Source organism: Rhinopithecus roxellana, chromosome 10 (assembly GCF_007565055.1).
Source record: "Rhinopithecus roxellana isolate Shanxi Qingling chromosome 10, ASM756505v1, whole genome shotgun sequence".
NCBI classification, from domain to species: domain Eukaryota; kingdom Metazoa; phylum Chordata; class Mammalia; order Primates; family Cercopithecidae; genus Rhinopithecus; species Rhinopithecus roxellana.
Genome location: NC_044558.1, coordinates 56,930,029 through 56,957,673, shown reverse-complemented (window position 1 = coordinate 56,957,673; position 27,645 = coordinate 56,930,029). Strand labels below are relative to the sequence as shown.

Sequence of the window (27,645 nt, the reverse complement as noted above, 5' to 3'; positions counted from 1 at the left end):
TCAAGAGTGTAGGGGTCATGTTGTCCAGCTTACCAGCTCTGGGCAGGGGTCTCCTTGTTCAGATCCAGTTTTTAAAGACTTCCAGCAAAAGTCAATGCCAAAGTCTCTCCCAGGGGCCCCTGGGGAGAAGCTGGTTCCCAAGTCTGTCTTACTTCAATCCATGCTTCTGGGTTTTGAATCCACTGGAACTCAGTGTCTTCCCACCCAGGTTTGGAGAGGGTGTTCTGTCCACACCAGCCTGTGACTTCTGGCCTCCTTTCACCCCTCCACACCGACTTGCATGGCTGTCTGAGGAACACAGCCCCACCCTTCATCACCACCCTCCGCCAACGCACCCCGGGTGCTGGCATAACACACAAGCTTCACAGATGGCTTTTCTCAGCTGAAGCCCAGTCCCTGCTGCCACCACCCGGCCGCCGAGCAAGAGGGAAAGTGGGTCTCCGCATGCTGCCTATCACACCTTCTTTCAGCAGCAATAAAATTCACTCTTAAAACCTCCGTTTGGGTCCCTAATATTTGCCTGGCTATATATCTCCGATGATATATGGACAGAAATTGCTCATAAATGGCTATAAAATCTCTTAGTCAAGCTGGGGAGGAGGCGCATGAAGGTGGGCATGGCCCGGGCTCCAGGAGGATTGGAAGCTGAGCCACTCCGCTGAGCACCCCAAACTCAACTCTAGATTCCAGGGACCAGTGGCTGGGTGTGGGGCCTTGGCAAGGGTGGAGGAAGAAGACCCAGAGGAAGATCTTCAAGCCTCTCATGTGGTATTATGGGCCTGTGTCACCCGGCTGCTCCAGGCATGCGCTGTGTGGCCTTGGGCAAGTCACTCAGCCACTCTGTACCATGGTTTCCATCACTAACATGAGGATAATGACACCTACCCAGGCTCCCTCATTAAGTTGTCATGACAATCAAATGAGAAAACATACAAATAATTCATCAATGCTTTGTAAAGCAGAGAGGTTGCATATATCAGGTGCTACCGCCAGATGGGCACAGTGCATCTTGAAGGCGTACTATGTGCTGGATACTTTACTTAATTATCTCTAATCCTGACAACACCTGCCAGGTAGGTATTACCGTCATCATGGTGCAGACAAAAACCCTGAGGTTCAGAGAGGTGTTCTCCGGTAGCCAGTGCCAGAGATAGAATTCAAACCCAGGCCTGACTCCAAAGCATCGGAATGAAATCCTAGCCACAGGAGGGATAACAGGTAAGACACTGGGGGGACTTCCAAACAGGGCAGGAAGATGGCTGAAGGAGGCCTTCTGTCCCTGGTCTCCCCTCCCGAGAGTGCAGACTTGTCTCTGTAACACAGTCAAGTGGTTCCCCTCAGCCTTTTCCCAGTCACTACACCTGATCACTGGAGGAAACAGCTCCCAAGGTGGAAGGCAAAAACCTGGGCTTTCTGGGAGGCGAGAGCCCTGCAATCAGGACACCAGGAGACACAGGTGGGCCAGATGAGGCGAGGCCTTTGTGGGAGCAGGCCATATAGATCAAGATAGTCCCAGAGTTCCTGGTCCAACCCCCCACCAGCCCCAGTCCCTGACTCTCCCATCTGGTTACCCTCCCTCTCCCTCTGCCAGCCCCTGATGCCTCTTCACTCCACGAGGCCCTACCCTCTTCTTCCCCCATTCTGCATCCCCTCTGCTTACCCCCCATTCTCCCTCCGCAACAGTATCCCCTGAGAGCCTGGCTGCCCCTCTGGCTGTTCCACAACCCTTTGCCCACCCATAGTCCCTCTAGCACCTGGCTGCTCCGTCCCTCCACCTTGGCTGCTGGTTCTCTTCTCTCCCCAGGTCCCTTCAACCCCCAGCTGTCCCCTCTGCCTGCCCACCCTTTCTCTCCCTCCGAGCATCCCCCAGCTCCTGGGTGCCCCTTCCTTTCATGACCCTGCAGCCCCCAACCTCCCCCTAGCATTCCTCTGGTCTCTTCTCACCTGCCCTCCAGGACCCCAGCCCCTGCTCTGCCCTTTGTCCCCTTCTTGTGACAAATCAAACAGTAGGAAGGCCATCCTTGTGCCCCACACTTCCCCTTCCCCAGTGGCTCCCACTCCCAACTAGACTTTTCTTTAAGTTTCCAAATCAACCTTCCTCCAATAATAATGATAAAGCAGGAAGCCGGGCCGGAGGACAGTGCAGATTTTTCTTCTTGACATGGAGTTTCCGATTAAAGGCAAAGGGACATAAATCCTCCCGCGTAATTGCTGTGCTCCAGCTCGGAGCCACTTGGAAGGGAGGCTCCCACCCTCTCTGCCCCTGCCCCTGGGAGCCCCACCCCCAATTTGAGCAGGGCTTGGTCCCCAGAGCCTGGGAGTTGACTGGGAATGGGGAGCAGAATGTGGCTGGTGTGGGCACAGTTCTGGGAAGCAGGTGGGATAAACTTGAGCAGGGCTCCCTGCATTTTCCTTCCGGAGGTCCAAGCCTAAGATAGACTGTGGGCCATGGCCCAGCTCAAAGCACCTTTCTCCGCACCCGGGGAGCCCTTCAGTCCCTCACATCGAAAGCACACTTTACACTTGAACAAAGCTAGTTGGCATTTATTATCTCCTTTGTAAGAACCTTGAAAATTATTAAACAGATACCAGATGGGGGAGGGGCCCCAAGAAATGAACAAGTGCAACTCCCCTTGTTTTACAGATGGGGAAACTGAGGCCTGAAAAAAGGACTGTCTGGTAGCAGAGCTGGGAACTTAGAACTTGACATCTCATGCACCACAGAGGGGCTGGCACCGTTTACATCTACTAAATTGTGGGCCAAACAGCCTTCTCATCTGCTAGCGAAGCTTTCTAAAAAATCAAGAATGCTGGATGTTGTTATTCCCTCTCTACAGACTGGAGAAAGATGACACTAGAAGTGTGTGGGAATTACCCAAGGTCAAGGGGCAAGGGTGGAGCCTGCGGTCCCTAGGCCTCCTGACTCCACATTCATCCTCTTCCCTTCTCCGAGTTTTACACCCAGAGATGTCAATGTCTGGTGACTCCACAGGTTGAACTCAGCCTGGCCTGGAACCAGCTCTCAACCCTTCGAAAGCTACAGCGACCCCCTCCCCGCCAGGGACCTTCCCAGCTCTGTTCCTCTCTTCTTTTTTTAAAATTATTATTAATAGTATTATTATTGTTGAGATGGAGTTGCACTCTTGTTGTCCAGGCTGGAGTGCAATGGCACGATCTCGGCTAACTGCAACCTCTGCCTCCAGGGTTCAAGCGATTCTCCTGCCTCAGTCTCCCAAGTAGCGGGGATTACAGGTGTGCACCACCACGCCCCGCCAATTTTGTATTTTTAGTAGATGTAACCTACCTTCCCAACCCATCCCCAGGCTCTGGGGACCAAGCCCTGCTGAAATTGGGGGTAGGGCTGCCAGGGGCAGGGGCAGAGAGAGTGGGAGCCTCCCTTCCAAGTATTTTAGGAGACCATGTTGGTCAGGCTGGTCTCGAGCTCCCGACCTCAGGGTATCCACCCACCTCAGCCTCCCAAAGTGCTGGGATTACAGGCATGAGCCACTACACCCGGCCCCTTCTTTTCCAACCTCCTGCCCATTCTTCTCCTCCCTGAAGCCCTCCTGATTTGAAACTCTTGGCTCCCCTTTTCTTGGTTTCTCCCTGCACTCAACAAGCCCCTCAAGCAATTCCTAAATCAGGTCCCAGTGTGACTCTCTTCTCTCTCATGGACTAGGGGAATGGGCCTGTGTCTCCTCCCTCTGAACTGCCAATTACTAACCCCCACCATACCCATTGTCTCCACACCACCTCCCATGCCCCTGAGACTTAGACCCAAAACAGATCTGTAAAGCATGTGCGTGTGACCATGGGAACCCGGGAGTCCTGTCTCCTCTTCATCCACAGAAATTTCCACAGAAGCCCCATGGATTCCCATTTCAGGTATTAAACTACCATGGCCTCTGGGTTTCCCTGGCCCTCCAGGGGCAATCTGGCTTGTCCTCCAAGACCTCTTCCCTCAGCACCTCAGGTGAGGGGAAACTTTCACGTCCATGCCCTGGGCACCCACCCGTCCCTCTACCACAGCAAAGCTTAGTGGGGAGCAAGGTCCAATGGGGGCTTTGGACAGGAAGACCCCCTGTTCGGGTCAGCTAGAAGATCAGCTTAGGCTTAGCTGCTCCTGAAGGGCCTGTGTTGAGCTTCCTGTGCCATGTTTGGGGTGGCTCTATGGCACTGCCTGGGCTGGGTAGTTCTGGATGTTACTATAGGGATTTGGGGTGTTACTGTAGATTGTGGATGCTGTTGTAGAGTTTAGAGTACAACTGTGGAGTTGCCCTGGAGATTATGGTGGGGTTTTCTGGGCTTCACACTAGGTTTGCTCAGGGGTTTTTACAGGGTGACTCCAAAAGGTCACAGGCCTGTGCTACTACCTGGCCCAGAGGAAGGGAGGGAGCTAAGGCTGAAAAAGAAAGCTAGGGAGTTTGGAGGGGGAAGGACAGAGGTGAACCAGCTTCCTAGAGGAGGGGATAATTTGAAGTTGTAGGGCAGCAAGGCTCTGCTCTACCCCATCTTGGTATTCAAGTCCCGAAGCCTGGCCAACAGCCTCCTTTGTTGGCAGTGAGGGGCTGGGAATGAAGAAGGCTACTTGCTCCCCGGGAGGGACGGCAGGCCAGATGCTGTGCATGCTCCCAGCTTTCTGTAGGGAGGAAGGACCAGGCCTGGTCCTGGGCAGCAGTATGGTCCTCCTGGGTGTATGTCCCCAGCAATAACTGAGCCCAGAGCTCTCACCTCAGTCTTGGAGCCCTGCCCTGGGTGTTGCTGAGGCAGGGCAGAATCGGGAGGAAAATGACATAGACCCTAGGGACCCTGAACTTACAGGGATGACAGACCCTAATCTTGGACCCGAGTGAATAGAGAACTCTTCTTGCAGTTTAATCATGAAAAACTCTCCAAGAGACAGAAGTGTACAGCCAGGATTGGGCACAGTCTGAGAAGGGAGAGGGTTCCAAGTAGTAACAGCTGAGGGAAGGTGTAGAGGTGAGCAAGGATGAGGGTAGTTTAGCCCCAGAGACTTGGCGTAGGGAAAGAAGAGTCATTCACTCTTGTATCCATCATTCACTTAGCAAACAGTCGCAAGAGCAGCTCTACATCGGCATGGTATCAGGAAACACAGAGATGAATTACACAGGCAGGGACAGCAACTGGAGAGGCTCCCAGAAACTCAGTCCTCCTCCAGAATACTAGCACCAGCTTCAGAGTTCTCTGGGTCCATGCTAGCTGAGCTTCTACCTCCCTGCCTCTCCAGTCTAAAAGAAATTCATTCTCCAGCATTTTACTTATTCCTCAGAGTCCCACCCCTGCCTCAGTCCTTGCCCCAGACCCACCACTCAAATATGCCATGCTCCTTCCCTCTGGGCAGAACCTGGAGCACCTTCTGGACCACAGCTACAGCAGGAGGGATTGGGGCTAGACATTCTGGGCACCTTCCCAGTGGCAGAGAGGAGTGGTGCTGAGGAGCTGAGCAGGGGGCCAAGGAAGGGATGCGAGCTTGAGTCCAGGCCCGAGATCCTCAGCCTGACTTTGCATCTTGCTGGGAGAGGCATCATTCATCCACCCAGGGGTGGAGATGGGGCAGGAGGAGGGGAATGAAAAACACCCACAGCCCATTAACCTACTTTTGCAACTTCATTAAAACAGAGTCTTCGACATGTTGCCATAAATTGTCTTCTGAGGAGGAAGCCAGATCCAACATCAAGTTCTAGCAGTGAAGCTTCAGAGAAGAGGCTGGGATAGCCAGGTTAGAAGGGACACTGCATGCGTGTGTGTGTGTGTGTGTGTGTGTGTGTGTGTGAGGGGGTTGTCACTGAAAGATTGCAGACTGGGCCAGTCTGGCTGCCTGTTGCAGGGTTTCCTAGGTGGGCAGGCCATTGAGTGAGGGGCAGGGAGGAAATTTTTTACACTATTGTATCATTGCTGCCCTGATCAAGAACTTTCACAGCTTCCTGGAGTCCCACAGAAGCTCTTCTCAGCCTTTGAGGCCTCCTTCAAGAAGCCCTGTTCTTTGAAGCTCAGGAAACTCACTGAAAAAAAAAAAGAAATCCTCTTCTGCCCCAAAGCCCCTTCTGCAAGGTGTGCACTGAGCATTACGCTTCCCAGCACTGAGTACAGCAGACCCCAGCAGCCTCCAGAGAGCCTGAGGCCAGCACTGCCCTAGCTAGGCAGGTGGCCTGGTACAGTGGAAGGAGCACTGGCCCACAGGTCAGCAGAACTGAGTCCCAGTCCCCTTACATGAGTAGTGACTGAGGGCCCAAGCCCTGGAGTGGGACTGCCAGGGTTCAAATTCTGCCTTTGCCATTTAAAGACCTCAGCCAAGTTATTTAACCTCTCTCTGTGCCTTAGTTTCCTCATGGGAATAATGATATTTCATAAAGTTACTGAGCCTTAAAAGGGATGGCCCATGGAAATGCATAGCGGCCAGGCACAGTGGCTCATGCCTGTAATCCCAACACTTTGGGAGGACAAGGCGGGTGGATCACTTGAGGCCAGGAGTTCAAGACCAGTCTGGTCAACATGATGAAATCCTGTCTCTACCAAAAATACAAAAATTAGCCCGGCATGGTGGGACATGCCTGTAATCCCTGCTACTCGGGAGGCTGAGGCATGAGAATCACTTGAATCCAGGAGGCGGAGGTTGCAGTGAGCTGAGATCACACCACTGCATTCCAGTCTGGGAGACAGAGTGAGACTCCATCTCAAAAAAAAAAAAAAAGAAAATGCATAGCACTTAGGACCTGGCACATCCCTGCGGTCAAAAAACATGGGCTATTGTTGTCATTATTACATACTTATTTACTTAGGGTTCACAGACCTGAAAAGGACCTTTGAAGTTCAGGAAATCTGTTTTACTCATGAGGAAACTGAGGCCCAGAGAAGGGAAGTGACTTGGGTCAGAATCAGAGCTGCTTTTCCCAGACTTCCTTTCATCCAACCAAGGGTCCTCCCCCAAGAGGTCCTCTCTGGGCCTTAATTTCTTCAGTTGTGCAGTGAAGGGATTAGAGTAGATCAGGAGTTTCCTTTTGTCATCATCATCATTTTTATTATTATGATTATTGTTGTATTATTATTGTTGCCTTAGAACCTCTTTTCAAACAATCCTCACTTAGAATCCCACCATGCAAAAGTGGACTAGATCTGGGGAAAACCACAAGAGCAAGGGGTGGAGTGGTCTAGAGCCCCTCTACCCCAGCAACAACCTCAGAGGCCTGTCAGAGAAACCCTGGGAGGTCACAGACCCCAGGTCAAGACCTTGACCGGGGTGATGTCACGGCTTCCACCAGTGGCACTCTAGGACGTTGGTGCCCCCAGAAGACCAAGAACTTTCCAAAGCCACACTGGGAGAAGAGGAGAGGCCTTAAGAAGGGCTTCCTGGGGACAGGATTATCTTGACACCCTCTCTACATAGAAAAGGGGTGGAAGAGGCAGGAATGCAGAAGAACGGTCTGGAGGGCCTCTGTGGAGCAGCTTGTTCTACCTGTCCAGGGATCCCACACCTGACATGCCTCCACCTTCTCTCTGCTTCCCATTTCTGAACTGCCTGCACTCTCCCCATAGTTGCAGCCCAAGAAAACATGGCCATAAAACAGACATTTGCTTTCATTTTCACTTGAAGGGGCAATTTAGCACAGGCGATTTGCAAGCTGTTGGAGTTCTTTATGAGGCTTTATCATGTTTTCCCAAAGTGCTCCCCTCAAAGCGAATTCCCAGGTCAAAGTTCACACATAACTATTTAGGGGGAAGAGGGAGCATGGGAGATTGTACAGACTGGAGAATACATGTATTTTTTAGGTCAAGAGTGGCTGAGAAAATAAGAGCAAGAGAAAGCCAGGCTGGCCTCTGATTGAGGCAAGTGCTGTGTGACCTCGCCCAAATATTTTCCCTCTCTGGGCCCCTGCAAGCAAAGGCCAGTCCCTATGGTAAAAATGAAACATGTGACTCAGCCCCAGCCTCTAGGGCCCTTACCCTTGCAATGACCCAGATGCTGTGTAATTTGCAGCCAAATCACATGCAGTAAGTCTTGACTTGTACTCTCTGGTTTGGATCTCTCCAGCTCTTCCCTCCCACCAACTACAGCTCCCAGCAAACTGCTGATCCTTCCCTGCCCTCAATTTCCCCCACTTGGTTTCTTCACTTGTTTTCTAGGGTCCTTCTTCCCTAGGATAAAGGGCTAAATTTTGCTAGACCTCCCAGTTGCTCCAAGGAGGGGAAAAGTCACCAACTCCACCTCCTTCCAAAGTTCACGTGGTTTCTCCCCTCAATTTTCCCACAGTCCTTCCCCTCTTCCCTCCAGAGCTCTAGACTGAGCAGCATCAGTGGGAACAAACCTCCCACACTGTAAACAGAGCGGCTTTCCTGAGGTTGGATGTACCCAAGGTCCTTGGAGATCACAGAGTGGGCAGGGCTGGGAAGCTGGGACCCCGGGGCACCTTGAACACACACCAGTTCCCCTTCGGCTCCCTGCAAAGAAAGTTTCCTGCCTCTAAGGCCTTATGGAGACAGGGACATGGGTTTGGGGGCACACTCTGGGGCCTCCATCCAATGCTATCCCAAGGGTGACTTGGGAAGTGGGGGTGAGCCAGAGGTCATAATGTAGAATAGGGGTCTCCCCTCACTCAAGACCCCACCCCCTTCCTCAAATTTCTGAGGAACTTTCCTGGCCTCCACAGACAATTCCAGCCTCAGTATTCCCAGGGAAGGGTAACGAGGCAAGGGGGACATTTCTCAGGCTGGGAGAGACCCCCAAGGTCAGGGTCAGATAGAAGGCAGGATGTGTGGGAGGCAGAGGAGTCGGAATATGGGAATCTGGGGTGGTGGGAAATTCTGTGGTTCCTGCAGCAGCAACAGCATTTGCAAAGGAGACTCCACCAGAGGAGCTGCCTGGAGGCTCACTGAAGCATTCTTCAGCCCAGACCCCACGGTAGGCTGCCAGTCAGGGACTGCACTCAGGCCTGATACCAAGCCACTGGGGCTGATGTGAAGGGAGGTGAGTACAGGTTCTCCCAGGCAATTATCAAGAGGAAAAGAAACAGAACAGAGACCATGAGGGAAGACATGAAAAGGGAGAGGGGCCCCAGATACAATTCTCCAAGTAAGTCCTTCTGTGTACTGTGTGTGAACTAAGCTTCTGCCTACCTAAAGTCCAAAGGAATCCTGTAACGTCAATCCCATTTTTCATATAAATAAATAGAGGGTGCAAGAAGCAAAGGAAGTAGCCCAGATCACATGGATCTGCCTAGCCACTTATCTAGTTACTACCCCCCAGCCTCCTCACCTGCTGTGTTGTAACCAGCTACCTATGCATCTATTTATATCTGGCTGTTTGTCTCCATTCTCACCACCACAGAAACAGAATCTTAGAGTAAGGAGGTCCAACCTCCCCACAGTGCAACTAGGGAGCTGATGCTCAGAGAAGGGAAGCTGCTTGCTTAGGGTCACAGAGCCAGAAGAACCAGGGCAGGGACTTAATCCAGTTCAGAAGGCTGCTCTTTCCTGGGGCCAGGTTCTCAGCTATTTACATACACAGATGCCAGACACCATATTAGGCACCAGGGAAATAATGATGAATGAGTACAGGCCCTGCCTTGAGAGGCTCAGAAGTGAGGAGACAAGGCTCCTCCAACCCAACCTGTAGAAAGACATCCTCCAAATGCCAAGGACCACATACACGCTAAGAAAGAAGTTGCTCTAAGCTGGGGAAGTCAAAAAGGCCACCTGGAGGGGGTGGGCCTAAAAAATGATTAGAGGTGTGAGTGGGAGGAGGGCACTCACTCTGGTGATCCAGGAGGGAGGAAATGTAAGTGCACAGGAATAGTCCTCTTGGGGAAGACACTCCTGTTGGAGGATTATGGGAGACAAAGCTGGAAAGGCAGATTGGGAATAGACCAGAGAACCTGGGTGCTGGCTAGAGGGTCTGAGCTTCGCTCCATGGGCACTGGGGAGTTATGGAAGGTTTCTGTCTGGGGTGACATGGGAGATCCATGCAAAGGGACTTATTAGGAAATTTACTCTAATAAATTAGGGTAATCAATTAGAGAGCAGCTTACAGGGCAGACTTCCCAGGAAAAAACCTGAGGCATCAAGCATGTCGGTGAGTCTGTGTGTTGTCCCTTGGGGTGACTGTGGTGTGAGTGTGTGTGTGTGCACGCACACTCATAAGTGTCATACTAAGACCAGGAAAGCCTGGTTTCACAAAACTGCGCCAGTCTGCCCTGGTGGGGAGATGATGGATCACCAGATACCCACCCCTTCTGTCTCTCTTTCATTCTCCCTGAATGGGCAAGAGCAGAGCCGCCTCCCCAGACATTCTGTGTACCCTGCACCGCAGCACACACATGAAGAAACTGTACTAGAAGTAGAGACACGCGAACACACACTGGGGAGCACAGTAAGCAACCTCCTACCTAACCTTTTCCCTCAAGACTCATGCCAGTAGAGGAGGGCACCCAAGGCACTATAAAGGACAAGGGCGAGGGAGGGTCCACCCCACAGCCTGATGAGCTTAGGACAGTGAGGAGTCAGGTGGCGGGGAATGAGGGGGGCACGTTGCTGAGGACAGCCCAAACATTTGCAACCCACGTAAACCCAGAGGTGGGGTTGATTGGGAAAAATGCCCTGGGGAGACAAATAAAGATTGGCAGGGGACTACTCAGAAAAGGACTCACTGGGGCTGGGTGCAGTGGTTCATGCCTGTAATCCCAGTACTTTGGGAGGCCGAGGTGAATGGATCACCTGAGGTCAGGAGTTTGAGACCATCCTGCCCAACATGGTGAAATCCTGTCTCTACTAAAAATACGAAAATTAGCCGGGTGTGGTGGCGGGCACCTGTAACCTCAACTACTCAGGAAGCTGAGGCAGGAGAATTACTTGAACCCAGGAGGCAGAAGGTGCAGTGAGCCGAGATTGGGTCACTGCACTCCAGCCTGGGCAACAGAGTAAGAGTCCATCTCAAAAAAAAAAAAAAAGAGGACTCACTGGAACATGAGGAGCCTACCTGCTGCCTTCGCCCCAACTCCCTTCCTCGCTATCCACACTGACCTCAAGGTCTGCTTACCTGGACAACTGGTTTATTTTGTCCTCCTTTTGGGACCAGGGGTACAAAGGGACTCAAGGTCTCCTTCTGTGTCTTCCTCAGCCAAGAGATCCCCCAAAATGGGAGGACTATGAGCAATGAATCCTGGTGGAATTGTCATTACTGTGAGTTGCAGTATCATTTAATAAGGATAGCAATTATCACAGGCATATCACCATAGCCATTGCTACCAGGAGAAGGGGACTGGCAGCCAAGATGCCTGGTACTACTCACCAGCTCTGTGCCCAACCCTTCCCCACTTTCCCTTCTTGAAACCTAAAGAATTGTAATTTTGGGATTCCTAGGATCTCAGAATCAGAAGAAATCTTGTAGTGGTCCCATTCCCAACCACTTGTTTGCCTGCCTCTAGCCAGGGGCACTCACACCCACCAGGCATCCCATTGCACTGGGGTATTGTTGAATACATGCCTCTGCCCCCTAAGACCTTGGTGCCCCTGGGGAGAAGTCTCGAGGAGTTCCACCATCTTTACAATCCTGGGGTCTCCCTCATCCCTCTCCAAGCCAGGCCAGACCTAGAGCCTCCCACACTGATGTGTCACAACCTCCTCAAGTGTCCAGTTCAGTGTCACCCAACCCACTGGTCCAACAAATCATTCCGAGTTCTACCTGCAGCCCTCCTACTCTAACTCCAGCCTACTTCTGCAGCTATTCGTACATGCTCACACGTGTACACAGGTGGCTAGGCCTGTCCATGCACACTGACACAATGGGCTTTCACTTTGACTATTTCTGACCCAGCCACCCATCAGACAGGAAAACGATGATCTGATTCGTCTTCTAAAAATCTTTCCAAACCTCTGTCTCCACCTTTCTGTCTTTTGCTCAGGCACATTTATCCCTGATTGCCAGGAAGTTTGCCTTGATATTTAACTGAATCTTGCCCTCGGTGGGATGGCCTTGGAGAAAGGTCATTCATTTAGTATCCTATCCCAGCTTCCCAAGCCACTTATGATGCACTTTCTCCCCTCTGACAACCTTCCAGAAGCACTCTCCACACTCCACACCCCAGGTTAGTGCTCCCACACCCCCTCACCCTAGCACAGTTCAGGGAATGCCTGCCTGCCTCCAGGCCTGGCTCTAGTTCAGGTTGTCAGCCCCAGCCCCAGTGGAGGAGAGGGGGTCTCATACAGCCCGGCGTCGAGCCCCCAGCCCTCAGCCCTCACTGAAGAAGGAGGTAATTAGGAGCTGTGCAGTCCCTGTCCCCCAGCAGGTAGAGCTGAGCAGCTGCATCCATCATCCAGACAGATGCCACAGAGCGGGAGGGTCATGTGGCTCGGCAGGACCAACAGGAGAGTGGGGGGAGGCCTCGGGCCGGGGATTGGCTGGTCTGCAGCAGGAAAGTCAGGGCTGTCGGGGATAACCTGAGAATGACCTTGTGGGGACTTCAGCACCCCTGGCGCTGCTCCTCCCCAGAAATCTTTCCACCTCCCTGCAGTTCCCAACCTGAGGTCCTACCTGCCACCTTGGCCCTGGCATTGTCTCTTCCCCTTCAACGTCATTTATCTAGGTGTAAGGGCCTCTCATATTCTTTTTTTAAAAAGGAAAATGGTCTCTTGCGTACTTCATAGGTCTAAATGGGATGGGGAGGTAGTTTTCTGGCCTGAATAAGAGCTGATGACTCCATGAGGCAGAAAGGAGAGGGAGGGAGGAGGCCCTGTGTGGATGGAGGAAGTGTCGGTGCAGGTGCATTTTTCTCTAATTGTCTGCACTAGTGCCAGGATGTGAGTGTGAAGGAGCATGTGCTGGCAGCTGTGTGCACTGTGCATCGTAGCATCAGCCAGGGTGCAGCCTGGGACGTGTTTTGCATACCTGCACTGACCAGGGTACATTACCACGCTGCAGTGCACTTGGGCACAGATGGGCGTGTTGACCTTGTGCCTTCTTTGTTTGTGCACAGGCTCATGTTCACACGTGTACACAAGTTGCTGGGCCTGTCCATGCACAATGACACAATGGGCTTTCACCTTGACTGTGTCTGACCCAGAGAGGGGAGTCCCTGAAACTCACCTGTGCCTGGAGTCCTTCAGCACAGCACATCTCCCAGCTGAATGGGCAGGGACTCCCACAACCCAAGAGCCACAGGTCAAAGATGGCAGCTGGCAGGAAAGAAGAAAGGGAAAAGAGGAGTGGTGGCTCTGCCAACACCTGTGAAGGTTCTTCATTATATATGCAAATGCCCTCATTAGAGATGCACAGCACTTCCCAGAGCTAATCGCTGCTGCTGCAGCGGGTTCTGTGTGGTGGGCTAAGGGAGAGAACAGAGGCAGGACCACAGCCCTGTTGCTGGGCCATGCCAGGGTTTCCATTCCTCAAGACCTGCCTACCCTGGGCAGTCCTGAGGAGGGGTAGGGAAGAGCCCTGGCCAGGGGGAAGGCCTGCTATAGGCAGGCATGGTGCAATCTGCCGGCCACAGCACAAGGCCCTTGGCTCTGCCTAGGCAGGCTGGCCTGCACGGAGCCCCTACTCCCACTCTGGGTCAGGACTTGCCAGGAGGGTCCTAGGAGGAGTGCTGGCTGCGGCCAACCACACACCCCACCCCTCTCTCCATCCACCACCTCTCCTTCCATGAAGCCCAAAAGTGAAAATCTCTCTGGATCCTGGAGCAGGTGGCCCTGGCCCCTGCCCCCTCAGGCCTCATTTCTTCCTTTTATCACCTCTGCCATCGAACACCCAGAAAAGCAGTCTCACTGTGACCTTTTCTGTTACCCCAACCTTAGAGAAAGAATCCCGACTCTAGTCAAGTCCCACCCCCAACCCTTGTCTCTCAGCCCTGCTGGACATCCGTTTCGAGACCAGCCATTGCTGAAGGCTACCTTGTGCTTTTTCAGCCTCACCGCCACCAATGTGGCACCGGAGACAAACACAAACAGTAACACATAGTCAACTCATGCATGCCCTCAGAAACATGCAAACACTCCCTCTCCCCTCACAGGGCACACACTGTCCTGTTATATTAATGTGTCCTTAGACACACACCCATGCTGAAAGAGTCTGGCCAGCCTCCACTGTCCTTGTGCACATCATCACCCCATTTTGGGGACACAGTCCACAGAGTCCTCCCCTGCCCTACCCCCAACCTCTCCTTTCTTCACTTCTCCCTCCCCCTCCCGCCCTCCTCCCTGGGCACCCGTTTGCCAGGGTTATTTATAGAAGCAAGCGATAAATTCAGTGTGTTTCTCGGCGCGCAAAGCTATAAATAATGGCACAGATCATTAAACCCCGAGAGCAGGCCCAGCCGCCCCGCAAACAAGATGAAGTACAAACCACCACGTGAGGAGGAGAAAGGGAGGTGCAAGGCAGAGTCCCAGACCCAGGGCCAGCGGGCCCCAGCCTGCACCCCTCAGCTGGGTCCCAGTGAACTTGGGCCTCCAAGGGGCCTTCCCCAGGCACCAGGGGAGGGGAGAGGGCAGGGCTGGGCCTGGACTGCCTGGGCCTGGGCAGGCTGCCGAACAGAGCTTGCCCCACCTAGTTCCCATACCCCTCCTCTTGTATTCTTTCCCATCTCCCCAGCCTCTGCTTCTCTCTCCACTTCTCCCACTGTTCTTCCATCTTTGTCTATATTTTCTTCTAATTCTGTTCATCTCTCCCTTTCTGTCTCCGTATTCCTGCCTCTCTCCTTTACCTTTTGCCTTCATCTGTCCCTCTGCATCCACCTGTTCTTCTTTCCAGCCCTTCTTTTCCCTTACCCCAAATCCCTGGGCCTCAGGAGGGACCCTGATCCCACCAAGGAACCCTCGGAGGCAGAAAGTCCCCTGTCAGCAGAACTCTGGAGCTGGCTGCTGATTCAGTGACTGTAATCTCCCAGGCAGAGGCAGCAGTGGTGGGGGAGGGGACAGGAAAGATAAATGAGCATAAGAACAAAATGGCACAGACACTGGGGATAGACTCCAGACTGAGCAAGGTTCTGGGGAGCAGAACCAGAGCCCTGAGCTTCTTTCAGCCCAATCGTACCACGGCAGGCTGGTCAGTTGAGTGCAGGAAGAGTTTTCTGGCTACCAGCAAGCGAGAGCACCACAGGGGAGAACATGGCAAAGAGAAGGGAGCAGCGAACAGGCAGGGAGTGGTGGGGAGAAGCCACTGAAGGAGTCAGAGAAAGAGGGGAGGAAGTCAGAGAAGCAAGGAGCACTGATAGAACAATGACCCCTCCAGTCCCACTGCACCCCCAGATCCAGTGTGGACCCCTGCAGTCATATCATGTTCCTGAGCCAGGGCCACACATGGAAGGTTTGAGGGTTCCAACCACAGCTTCCACACGTCTCACTTTTAGGGAGTACCTTTATCCTTCCGGGTTCTTCCACCCTGACTTTGGCCTACTTTTTGGAGGTTTCTCTCAGCCTCCACTCTAGGTCACTTACATTCTAGGTCTTTCATTCCTTCCCACTGAGAAGTTCTTAATTCCTGCTTCAGTCTGAGCCTCTCAGGAGGATAGAACCTACCTATATCCCACATGTGTGGGATGGGTTCCCAGAAAACCACCCAATGCTCAGCTCTTGGAAGGGTGATACAATCCAGTATGGTAGTCAGTTCTCTCCTCTAGTGATGTCAGACAAACAGACTTCAAACGGAGTAGCAGGTATAAGACTCAACATCAACCAGAACCTGCCGGCGCTCAGTGTAGGGAGATGCCAGGATGGGGCCATCAAATCCTCTGAAAGTTGAGGGGGAACCCCATGGGCATGAACAAGGTGCAGCCTGGCTCTGTGGACAGGGGTGGACAAGAAAGCCCTGGAGCCACTGCCCGTCCTCCGCACCCCACAGCCAAAGCGACCATCTGCTCCTGTTGGCAACTCCCCTGTTGGCAGCTTTGATGCAGAGCTCAGTTATTTGCCCAGGGATTTATAGGAGCCAGGCTAGCAGCTAAATCCCCCAGCCATAGAGGTAAATCAGCTGCTGCGATGGGCCGGAACGAGGGAGCTGTCGGGCTAGGAGGCTGCACAGCAGAGCTGGAGAGGAAAACACTTGTCCCTGCTCCCTGGGGGCAGCCACCAATAAATCCCCTCAGGCACCGATGAGGGCAAGTGGCCTGACCAGATCTTGAGGGCTGTCAGTGCTGGTGGCAGACTTTACACCACAGCAGGCAGTGCCCACAGAAATGGGCTTGAGGATGGACCACAAGAACTGCTCAAAGCACCTGGACTAGTAGCAAGAGGTGAGGGACCAAAACCTGTTTTCCCAGGAACTGTGTGAAGCGGTGTGGCTGTTAGGCCAGGTTCCCTGAAGCCAAAGTGCCTGGGCTCAATCCTAGCTCTGCCACTTATTAACTTATTAACTCTGTGACCACTGACAAGTTATTTGACTTCCCTGTGCCTCAGTTTCTTCATCTGTAAAATGGGGATGAGAATAGTAGCTACTTTCCATAGTTACTAAGATGATGAAATAAAATAATATGCATAAAGTGCTTAGATCAGTGCCAGGCAATGTATGGTTAGTAGCACTGTCATATAAAATAAGGTCTTGAGGCTAGGTTGAATCTGGACTTGTGCAGAGAAAAGAGAAGGAACCAAATGACCTTTGGAGGAAGCTGGGGGCGCCAAGATGATGTTTAAAGAAAGGAGGAGGGCTATGTTAGTCTCACTGGGAGAGAAAGTGAGACGAGCTTCTTCCAGGGCTGGAATCAACCCCTGTGGTTAGGAGCACAGGCTCCTTAGGCAAGCAGGCCTGCATTCAAGCCCCAATTCTGATTAACTGTGAGACCTTCGGCAAGTTATTTAATCTCTCAACTTTCCTCATCTGTAAAATGAGGATAATAATATTCATCTCATAGCATTATTGAGAGAATTACATGAGATCATACACAGATAAGGCGTTTAGTAAGTGCTCATTAAATTTTAGTCTTGTTACTGCAATTATTTCATCAAGTGAACAAAGCAGGGCTTCACAGTGGGCCCTGAATCTAGGTGCTAAGTGCCCTGAATCCAAGCAGTATAATTGACAGGAAAGCGCTATTGCCAGAGAGGGAAGGCAAGAGAAGGGGAGGAAGGCAGGAGGTGAAGCCTGACCCGGGAGGCAGAGGGGGTCAGTAAGAAGAAGGAGACCCAGGAATACAAGAGCAAGACAGAAGCAGGCAGGAAAAGATGGGGGACTTCCAGCCAGAAAGAGAGTAAAGGGGATGGCACAGAGATGGAGAAGGGAGAACTAGGGAGAGACAGAGGGGAACTCACTGGGGCAGAAATAGATGGCAGAGAAGGCGGGCACACGAGGGAGATGGGGATCGGGAAAACAAGGGTATAAATGAGCAGAGCCTCAGAGCAGAAGCCAGGGAAATGGAAGGGGAAGACTGGAGTCCAGGTGGCTGCAGGGAGTACTAAGGGGCAAAGGAAATGAGGGGCAGTGGCCGGGAGACAAAAAAGAAGGAAAGAGACTGGAGCACCGGCTGAGAGACAAAGGAGGGAAAGCCCCGTCTGGAAAAACAGCAAGCCAGAGCCAGCACAGCTCGTTATGCAAACATGATTCCAGGCGCTCCACTGCCCCCTCCCCAGCTTTCATTTTCAGCTTGGCTTCCCCTGGCCTCCCTCCTGCGCCCCTCCTGCCAGCCTCTACTTTCTCTCCACTGAGCCTGAGGGCATACAAGCCAGCGGGGAGGGTGAGGGGCTTGGACTCTATTCACCAGGGGGTGAAGAGGGGAGGAAGGAAACAGTCCCCAAAGCAGAACAGAACCCAGGGGTCCACACCTCCTTCTGGCAGCTCCCTCTTCATCCGCATGAAGACAAGACAGTGGCTGAAAGAAGTGCAAGAGTGGAATAATAATAGTAGCAGAGAAAACATGAGCATTTTGCAGCCTGCCAAGTGCTTTACATGACCCGGTCTCATAACAACCCTTGTGACGGAGGCAGTATTACCCTATTTATTATCATCAAACAATTATATAATGCTTACTACCTGCTAAGAATGTCACATGTATTAACTGTCTTACTCCTGACAACAACCCCATTAATCCCATTTTACAGATGACAAGCTGAGGCCTAGAATGGTAAGTACCTTCCATCCTACGCCCCTCCCTCTTTGCTCCTCTGATCTCTCCTCCTGTCTTCCCTTGTCAAGCTCTTTCTATTCTCTCATCTTCTCATGTCCTCCCTTAATTCCCCTTCCAATCATGCTGCCTCACTAAACTTCAGGTTGGCTTTCTGTTCACTCTCAAGGCAACCCTCCAACCACCAGCAGGACCTGGTGTGACTGTACATGATCAGCAGCCCCTTTGTTTTGGGGTCAGTTGTCAGGTAGCAACCCCCGAAAAAATCATACCGCAGCTGAAGTGAAATACCACAATGTCTTCAGAGCTGCTTTTACCCACATTCCTTCCAAAAAGGTCTGAGATGACCTACCATATAAGACACAGATCGCCAGGTGTAGTGGCCCATGCCTGTAATTCCAGCATTTTGGGAGGCCAAGGCAAGAGGATAGCTTCAGCCCAGGAGTTCCAGACCAGCCTAGGGAATATAGTGAGACATCATCGTTACAAAAAATTTAAAAATTAGCCAGGCATGCTGGCGCGTGACTGTAGTCACAGCAACCAGGGAAACTAAAGTGGGAAGACCCCTTGAGCCCAGGAGTTTGAGGCTGCAGTGAGTTATGATCATGCCACTACTCACTCTGGGCAACAGAGTGAGACACTGTCTGTAAATAAATAAATAAATAAAATTAAAAAGACAGATATAACAGAACCATTGAAACACCCATAAAAGAACAAGAGCAGATAAAGAAGTGAGGATTTTAAAATGTCCTAGGAAAAGAAACCTAAGAATGGACAGTTACTGCAGAGGAACCCAAAACTTCTCCCTCGACTTCCTAGATGAAGCCAGGTAGTAATTTAAAAGCCTCCTCAACCACACCAGAAATAAACTGAGCACCTACTAGGTGTCATGCATCAAAGATGTGATCAACACTGAGGACCTGGAATTTTCTGTTCACTCTACAAGTGTGAGAAGATTTTGCCTGAAATGTCTTGGTCACATTTGCCACAGAACACTTGAAAGGACTCTGGACTAAAAGAGCTTAAGAGCAGTGAGGAATATAAAAGTTGGAGCTTGGTGGAGCGCAGTGGCTCACGCCTGTAATCCCAGCCCTTTGGGAGGCTGAGGTGGGCAGATCATGAGGTCAGGAGTTCGAGACCAGCTTGGCCAACATGGTGAAACCTCATCTCTACTAAAAATACAAAAATTAGCTGGACGTGGTGGTGGGAGCCTGTGATCCCAGCTACTTAGGAGGCTAAGGCAGGAAAATTGCTTGAACCTGGGAGGCAGAGGTCGCAGTGAGCCTAGATCGCACCATTGCACCCCAGCCTGTGCAACAGGCGAGACTGTCTCATAAATAAATAAATAAATAAATGTCAGAGGCCATAGGACCCAGGAAGAAGAACGGCCCACACAAAGTTGTCCCAATGCCAGTTCCCCTCCCAGAACTGAGAAACTGAGTCTGAGGTGTCAGTGATAGCCCTGCCCCCAAGCCCCCTTCCCACTCCTAAATTGCTATTTGGGACTAAGTCCCTGCCAGCCAGTCGGCCTAGCCCTCCATGTGATGCTGTGAGGGCTGCTACTGGCTTCTCCTGCTCGTTAGCACATCAGCATGAGGATCATCAGGCACTGCAATAAATCAAATGAAAACAATCTCCCACACTCTCGCACAGAAACAAAATCTGCCTTCTCCGTTGGCATAATTTTTGGCCTGCTAGAGGAATGAGTACAAGAGAGTGACCTCAGGCACAGGGGACAGGAGACACACAGGGAGGAAAGAGATGGATGCTTGTCAGGGAAAACAGCAGACTTGCAAGCCAGGCTCCTCCCACAAATAATCACAAAATGCTGCCCCTTCCCAGCAGCCAGCAAAGAAACAGTCTCCACCCTCACATGCCTGCGTGTGAAATGCATAGGTATTAAACTTAAGTTAGTTCTTAGGAAGGCTGACACCCAGCCTGGCAAGCGCTGGAGATATCTAAGCAGGAAAAGCCTCTGAGCATCTGGCATTGGCAATATGTCCGAGGGCCCCCCCACTCCAAGGTCAGGAGACACTTGAATTGGCTGGAGGGTGGGGGATTGAGTGGTTGGTAGAAATCAGACTGAAGGGCATTCCGGGGCAGATGGGTCCCAGTGTTCACCAGCACGGACCAGTGATGATGTTACCAGCTCACCTACCATGAAAAATGACCTCCTTATTTTCCCCTTCCTCTCCCTTGCCTGAGGCATAGTTTGTTATCAGGGGCTTCTAGGCTAAAACAAAACAAAAGAAAACCCTGGAGTTAGGGCAGAAGCTCATAAAATTTTCCACTAAACAAAATTACTCTAGCTCTTTCCCAGAGGGAAAACAAAAAACAAGCAAACAGAAAAACCTCACTCTAGCTCCCCCACAACCGAGGGACCATCTTTCACTTTCAAAGCCTGACCAAGCCTCCAGGGAGTACAGACAGACTGACAAGAAGGGTCCCACCCGATAAGCAGGTAGATGGCAAAGCCTTCCCCAGAAACACCTCTCCCAGATACATGTCTCTCCTCATGGAACTCCCGTCCACAGCACCCTAATGCATTCAGAACAAACTGCATTCACACCAAACTACTGATTCCTCAAATTGGCATGCAAAGCCCTCCTTAATGCAGAACCACACTGAGCTTCCACAGTTTTTCCCTCCTACATCCTTCCTCCTCACCCCAGCTACTGGTCCCTTTATCATCCCTGAACCATCCTGCTTCCAGCCCATTTTGCGTGGAATGACCTCTCCACCACTTTCCAAGGCCCCCTCATGCTCATCAAAGCTCTCTCCATCTTCCTCCAAAGCCAGATTTAAATCCCAACTTCTTTTATTCATGCAAGATGTCTGCCTCCTCTAAACAGGCCTCCTGTTCACCTGTGTGCTGACAGGTAGTCTGGATAATGTTCACGGAAATGAATGAAAACTCCAAACCTGTTCTCTGCCAAGTTTTCTTTTCTGTGACCCATGGGGTTCATCAGGAGTAAGGAGACCAATCAGGGACATGGAGATGGCAGACATCTCCAGAGCCCCACCTCCCCAAGTCAGGGGTGAGGTCTTTGAGAGAGACGCTGTTGTGAGAGATGCTGCAGGTGCTTCTAGGCTTCCGGAGACCGCTGACCTGGGTATCTCTCAGGGGCTTTAAAGGCCTTTAAACTAGTGACCTTGGACCTCCTCTTTCTTTGGTTCCTCTCTCCCTACCTCTCAGTCTCCCTCAATCTTCATCATTCTCTTTTACAGATTTAGGCTGAGGATACCATCTGCCTGAGAGCCCCCTCCTCTTGGAGTCTTGCTCCTCAAGATGTGACTTAAGAACCAGCAGCATCAGCATCCCTGGAAGCGTGCTACCAACACATTCTTGGGCCTCAACTCAGACCTATTCAATCCAACTCTCCAGTTTAGCAAGGTCCCAAGGTGATTTTTATGCACATTAAAGTTTGAAAGCAATAGTCTAAAGAACCAGAAATGCCAGACCAGGGGTCCAACAGGGAAACTGAATGCCTAAGACATTCATTCATTCATTTACCCATTCAATAAATACTTAATAAGCATCTACTGGGTGCAAAAAGTTGTGCTAGGCATTGGGGATAAAATGGTGAATGACTCAGATTAGGTGTACAGATGCAGAGGATGAGATGAATGTTCCCCACCTGCCCTGTTTCAGCCCACCTCCCAGAGTTGGGGGAGGCCTGAGTTGGGAACAGGGGTACATTTGACTGAAGAATCTCTCAAGACCCTGAAGCTGATGAGGGATCCTTTCCCCTCTCCAATCAAAAGACAGAGAATCAGTCAGTGAGAGACAGAAGGGGAGGAACAGTGAGAGCAAGGAAGAATGCTGAACAGAAGGAACCAGGGAAGATGGAAATGAGAAACAGTGAGTCTAAGACAGTCCCTGCAAATACTCCCCGCCATTTCAGAAGCATACTCAATCATGCTCAGCTCACTGACTTCCTCTAGGCTACCACAACGGCCTCCACCCCACTCCCTGTCAGATTGCCTCCCATGAGAGGGGAGCACCCTCCACTCCAGGGTCTGAGAAGGGAGAAGACAGGTCACATCTGGGGGGAAATGACCAAAAGGCAGGGAGATTGGTTTGAAGGACACAGGAATAGCAAAAAAAATACAGGCCCAAGAGACGGTGCTGAGGGCTTCAGGGGACCATGACTGCTGTGTGGAGAATGGACTGTAGGGGGACACGCAGGGGAGACCAGTTAGGGGGCTGTCATGGTCAGCAGCAGAGGCAAGATAAACAGTGCATGGCTAGGACTGTACCAGTGGAGACTGTGAGATGATGTGGTCAGAGTTGGAATATATTTGGATGATAAGGCCTACAGAACTTGCATATGAATCGGGGATGGGGAGGAGAGGAAAAGAGGATTCTCACTCTTGGGTTTGGGGCCTGAGCCACTTGGTAGGTTAGGGCAATAAAAGGTGATCTGTCTGTCAGCAGTGAGTCAGGCTTTAAAAAAAAAAAAAGTGATCTGGGGAGGGGTTGTGGAAGAATGAGTCAGGTTAAGGAAAAACCTAGGGCAGAGAATGGAAAAGAGGAGAGTCCATGTTGGGAAGTCGTAAGAAAGGAAAGCAGAGATAGAGGAAAATGATGAGAAAATCATTCAAGAATCCTTAGTTCAAGTTTTTTTGAGGGCAAAAGTTGCATCTTCTGTTTCCACTGGGCACCTTGGAGTCCTCCACTGCTATTCTGCATGCAGTGAGTAAAATCAGGTACTAGTACATCTGTGGCTTGTTGAGAAGTGATTCAATAGGCAGGGTGGGCTGGTATAAACAGCACTCAGCTATGTTTAGGAGTCCTGGCCACCTAATGGCAGGGGGACGTTAGAGAAGCTCACTGTTGGGCTGGGCGCAGTGACTCATGCCTGTAATCCCAGCACTTTGGGAGGCCAAGGTGGGCAGATAACCTGAGGTCCGGAGTTCAAGACCAGCCTGACCAACATGGAGAAACCTCATCTCTACTAAAAATACAAAATTAGCCGGGCGTGGTGGTGTACACCTGTAATCCCAGCTACTTGGGAGGCTGGGGCAGGAGAATCACTTGAACCCAGGAGGCGGAGGTTACAGTCTGCCGATATCGCGCCATTGCACTTCCGTCTGGGCAACAAGAGTGAAACTCTGTCTAAAAAAAACCAAAAAACAAAAAAAAAGCTCACTGTTTCTCAGTTTCCCTAGTGGCAAAGCAGTAAAGATGAACTAAGAGTTTCAGGTCCCATCTAGCCCCAGCTCTCTTTCCCTGGCTCTAGGACCATAATGCTGAGCTTCAGGAGTCCCTGCAGGTTCTTGAGCAAGCGTGGCATGAGGTGGTCAGTGTGGCTGTTGTGTGGTGTTTGGAAGGGAATGAAGCAGTGGCCCAGAGAGTGGACTGGGACCATCTAGATATGGGCCAATGAGGGCCTGGCCACAAGGGCAGCTGGGAATGAAAAAGAATGATCAAGCCAAGAGCCCCCACACCTCTTCCCTAAATCCTCCTCCCTGAGATGTCTCAGCATTTTTTTTTTGTACCTCCACAACCTTTTTTTTTTTTTTTTTTTTTTTTTTTGTGAGACAGGGTCTCATTCTGTCACTCAGGCTGGTGTGCAGTGACACAATCATGGTTCACTGCAGCCTCAACCTCCCAGGCACAAGCAATCCTCCCACCTCAGCCTCCTGAGTAGCTGGGACTACAGGTGCATGCCACCACACTTGGCTAACTTTTTATTTTTTGTAGAGACAGGGGTCTCACTATGTTCCACAGGCTGGTCTCTAAGTCCTGGGCTCAAGTGATCCTCCCACTTCAGCCTCCCAAAGTGCTGGGATTACAGGTGTGAGCCACTGTACCTGGCCCCTTTTGTTTCTTAATCCCATGACAGATAAATGCACCTCTACTACTTCTAAATATTGTAGCGCCTAGACTCTGTCACTAGATTCCCTTCACTTTTTTTTTTTTTTTTTTTGAGACGAAGTGTCATTCTGTCGCCCATGCTGGAGTGTAGTGTCGTGATCTTGGCTCACTGCTGCAACCTTCGCCTCCCAGGTTCAAATATTTCTCCCTGCCTCAACCTCCCAAGTAGCTGGGATCACAGGCGCCTGCCACATCTGGCTAATTTTTGTATTTTTTAGTAGAGATGGGGTTTCTCATGTTGGCCAGGATGGTTTTGAACTCCTGACCTCAGGTGATCGACCCACCTCGGCCTCCCAAAGTGCTGGGATTACAGGTGTGAGCCCCCGCGCCCGGCCACCTTCACTTCCTATCAGCATTCACTCCTTAGGGGATCTCATCCAGTGTCACTGATTACTCCCAAATTTCTATCTCCAGCCTGGACTTCACCATCAAACAACAGACTTGTGGTTGGGCGTGGTGGCTCACACCCGTAATCCCAGCACTTTGGGAGGCCAAGGTGGGCAGATCACGAGGTCAGGAGATTGAGACTATCCTGGCCAACATGGTGAAACCCCGTCTCCTCTAAAAATACAAAAATTAGCTGGACGTGGCAGCACGTGCCTGTAATCCCAGGTACTCGGGAGGCTAAGGCAGAATTGCTTGAACCTGGGAAGTGGAGGTTGCAGTGAGCCGAGATCGTGCCACTGCACTCCAGCCTGGCAACAGAGCTAGATGCGGTCTCAAAAAAACAAACAAACAAACAAACAAAACTATAGACTTGTGTATTTATTTACCTGCTAGCCTCCTCTAATTGGATGCTTAACAGGCATCTCAAAGCTAACATGCCCACAACTGATACTACTCCCAAAACCAGCTCCTTCTGTGGTATTACCCCATATCAGTTAACAGCAAATCCATTGCTCTGGTCACTCGGGCCAAAAAATCTTGGTCTTATCCTCTACTCCTCTTTCTTTCATACCCTCTGTCGAATCCCTTGGCTCTCCCTGCAAAATGTATCAAAAATTTGACCACTTCTCATCACCTCTGCTCCCATCTCCCTGGTCCTGGCCCTCATTCCCTCTTACCTGATACTGCAATCAGCTCCTGACTGGTCTCCCTGCTTCTGCCCTTGTTTTCTCAATCTATTCTCAATACAGCAGCAAGAATTTTCTGTAAAGACAAGGCAGATCATGTCACTCCCTTGCTTGAAACCCTGCAGTGACTTCCCATGTTACTCGGAGTGTGAGTTTTACTGTAACTTTATTAGTCTCTACGTGATGTGGCTCCCCATCACCTCTCAGATCTCATCACTTATTCTCTTCCCTGATTTTCTCTGCTCCAGCCATATCAGCCTCATTGCTGTTCTTCCAACACACCAGACATGCTCACATGAGGGCTTTTGCCCTTGCTGTTCTCTTAGCCAGGAAACTCTTCCTCGAAATCTGCATGCCATGTACCATCTGCTAAACAGGAGCTCCATATGTTGGGGCGCCTGAGCAGGGATAAGAAAGGGAGTGAACTGAAGAGGAAACAATGGAGTCAGGTCCAGCACAAGAAACAAAATCCCCGCTTTGCTTCCTCTGTCTTCCTCAGGTACCTGGCTTCAGGAGCTGGGGTGGGGGGGGGGGGGCGGTTTCCTGTGGGGCGGGGGGGACTTGCCCCACTGAAGTTCTTCAGAAAATACCCATCTCCATGCTAACCTCAGAAGAGCCTGAAGCTCTGAAGGAATCACATCTCTCTGGTGCTCCTGCAGACCTCCCAAAAAGGAACCACTCCCCTGACCCTGAATGTGGTGGTCCTCCCTACTCTGCTCCTAAAGGATGTAGGGAAGACTGGGTCTCTCCCAGTCGTCCACTCACCACATATGTATTCCTCCCATCTCCCGCTGGGCCTAGGCCCAGGCAGGGTAAGCCCACCACCCGCTCCCACTCTTCTTAACCTAGCTTCCCTTCCTTTCCTCCCCGGCCCTTTCTAGCTGTTCCCAATCTGCAGGCCTTCCCCACAGGCACAAAGGTGGAGAAAGGCTGAGGACTCTGCGGAGAGCCTGGTGTGGTGGGGTCTCTGAGTCATGGTGAGAAGGCAAGGCAGCTTGAAGGAAAGGGTTTGAGGGTGGAAGGATGCAGAAGGCCAGAGACAAGAAGACCGGAGGAAAGACAGCCAGAAGCTGTGATGATATGGTGATCCAGAGAGAAGTGGAGGTGGCATCCGCCAGAACAGGGGGTCAAAGTCAGAGGCAGAAACAGCGGCGAGAAAAGCAAAGGCTGGCAGATGGCAGGAGCCACAGACAGGCAGCGTAAGAGAGGCAGACACCCACAGACCAAACGGGAGAGGCATCGGGAGACGCGGGAGCAGCCGGAGAGGGAGGTTAGGGCGACGTGCATGCACCCCAAGAGATGGAGACAGAGACCAGAGCGAGAGACACGCACGCGGACAGACCAGAAGGCTGCAGAGAGGGCGAGGGAGAAAAAAGCGTCGAGGCGGGGAGTGGCGGGAAGCGGCCGGGAGCGGGGTGGTGCAGCAGAGCGGGCGCGGCGCCGGGAGCGGGCTCGTAAAAGCCGCGTCGAGCGGGGAAATTGCCGCCAGAATCGCTGAGCTCCACAAAACGCCGCCCGCGCGGCCCGCCGCCGAGCCCGCTCCAATCTCCAGCCTCATCGCCGCGCGGGCTGGTTATGCATTTAAATGTTATTTAATTGGATTGCGGAGGAGCTGGGGGCCAGAGCGGCCCCCCGCCCCCGCCCCGCACGCTCCGCACGCCCGGGCTGCTCGCCTCCTCTGCAAATCTGTTTTCCAAGTCACAGATTGCAGCACGCCCCCTCCCAACACGCTCCCCCCACCCAGACAGCTCCCCTTCGAGTCTGGGCTCCTTCTTCTGTTCCCCCGCCCAAACAGAGCCAGAGGACACTCAGAAAGACTCCATAAGCCCCCCGAAGATGCCCCAAACACAGAGGTTACACAAAAATACCAGACACACAAAGACACAACAGCAGCAAAAATGGGTCACACTCAATTACACTAGTGTCCATCTGGAAGACTGAAAACTGCAGACAAAAAAGATCCCATGATCACAGGAGGACACAAATGCATGTAACACAGTGGACTCCCACTCTAAGGGAACACACTACCCTACCCCTTAAAACGGTACTTGCGCCCGGGCGCGGTGGCTCAAGCCTGTAATCCCAGCACTTTGGGAGGCCGAGACGGGCAGATCACGAGGTCAGGAGATCGACACCATCCTAGCTAACACGGTGAAACCCCATCTCTACTAAAAAATACAAAAAAAAATAACTAGCCGGGCGAGATGGCGGGCGCCTGTAGTCCCAGCTACTCGGGAGGCTGAGGCAGGAGAATGGCGTAAACCCGGGAGGCGGAGTTTGCAGTGAGCTGAGATCCGGCCACTGCACTCCAGCCTGGGCGACAGAGCGAGACTCCGTCTCAAAAAAAAAACAAAACGGTACTTGCAAAGCGGCACTACCAAACACAGGAACAAAATGATGCTTACTCAGTGATTCACAGGGGACACACAGACCTCCCTTACAGCCAGGCAATGAGCAAAACACATCCACACTCACGCTCAGAGCAAAGCCATCACACCCCAATCACTCAGCTGTGTGGCCTTCCAGGGTTGAAGGCAAACCCCTTCCTTCAAAGACATTTTGTTCTTCTCCCAGGCCACAGAAGAAAGTATCACATGAGGTTCTGAGAGGGAGCTATCAGTTAGCAGATTTC

The 27,645-nt window shown here is 51.7% G+C and overlaps 1 protein-coding gene across 1 annotated transcript in view; it reads right to left on the bottom strand.

Moving 5' to 3' along the window:
• Nucleotides 1-27,645, bottom strand: part of SMUG1 (single-strand-selective monofunctional uracil-DNA glycosylase 1) — a 72,213-nt gene that overhangs the window by 29,557 nt on the left and 15,011 nt on the right. The window contains exon 6 of the mRNA XM_030938730.1: nucleotides 13,097-13,185. Coding sequence (XP_030794590.1) covers nucleotides 13,097-13,185 — 89 coding nt within the window. The remainder of the gene's footprint in view (nucleotides 1-13,096; nucleotides 13,186-27,645) is intronic.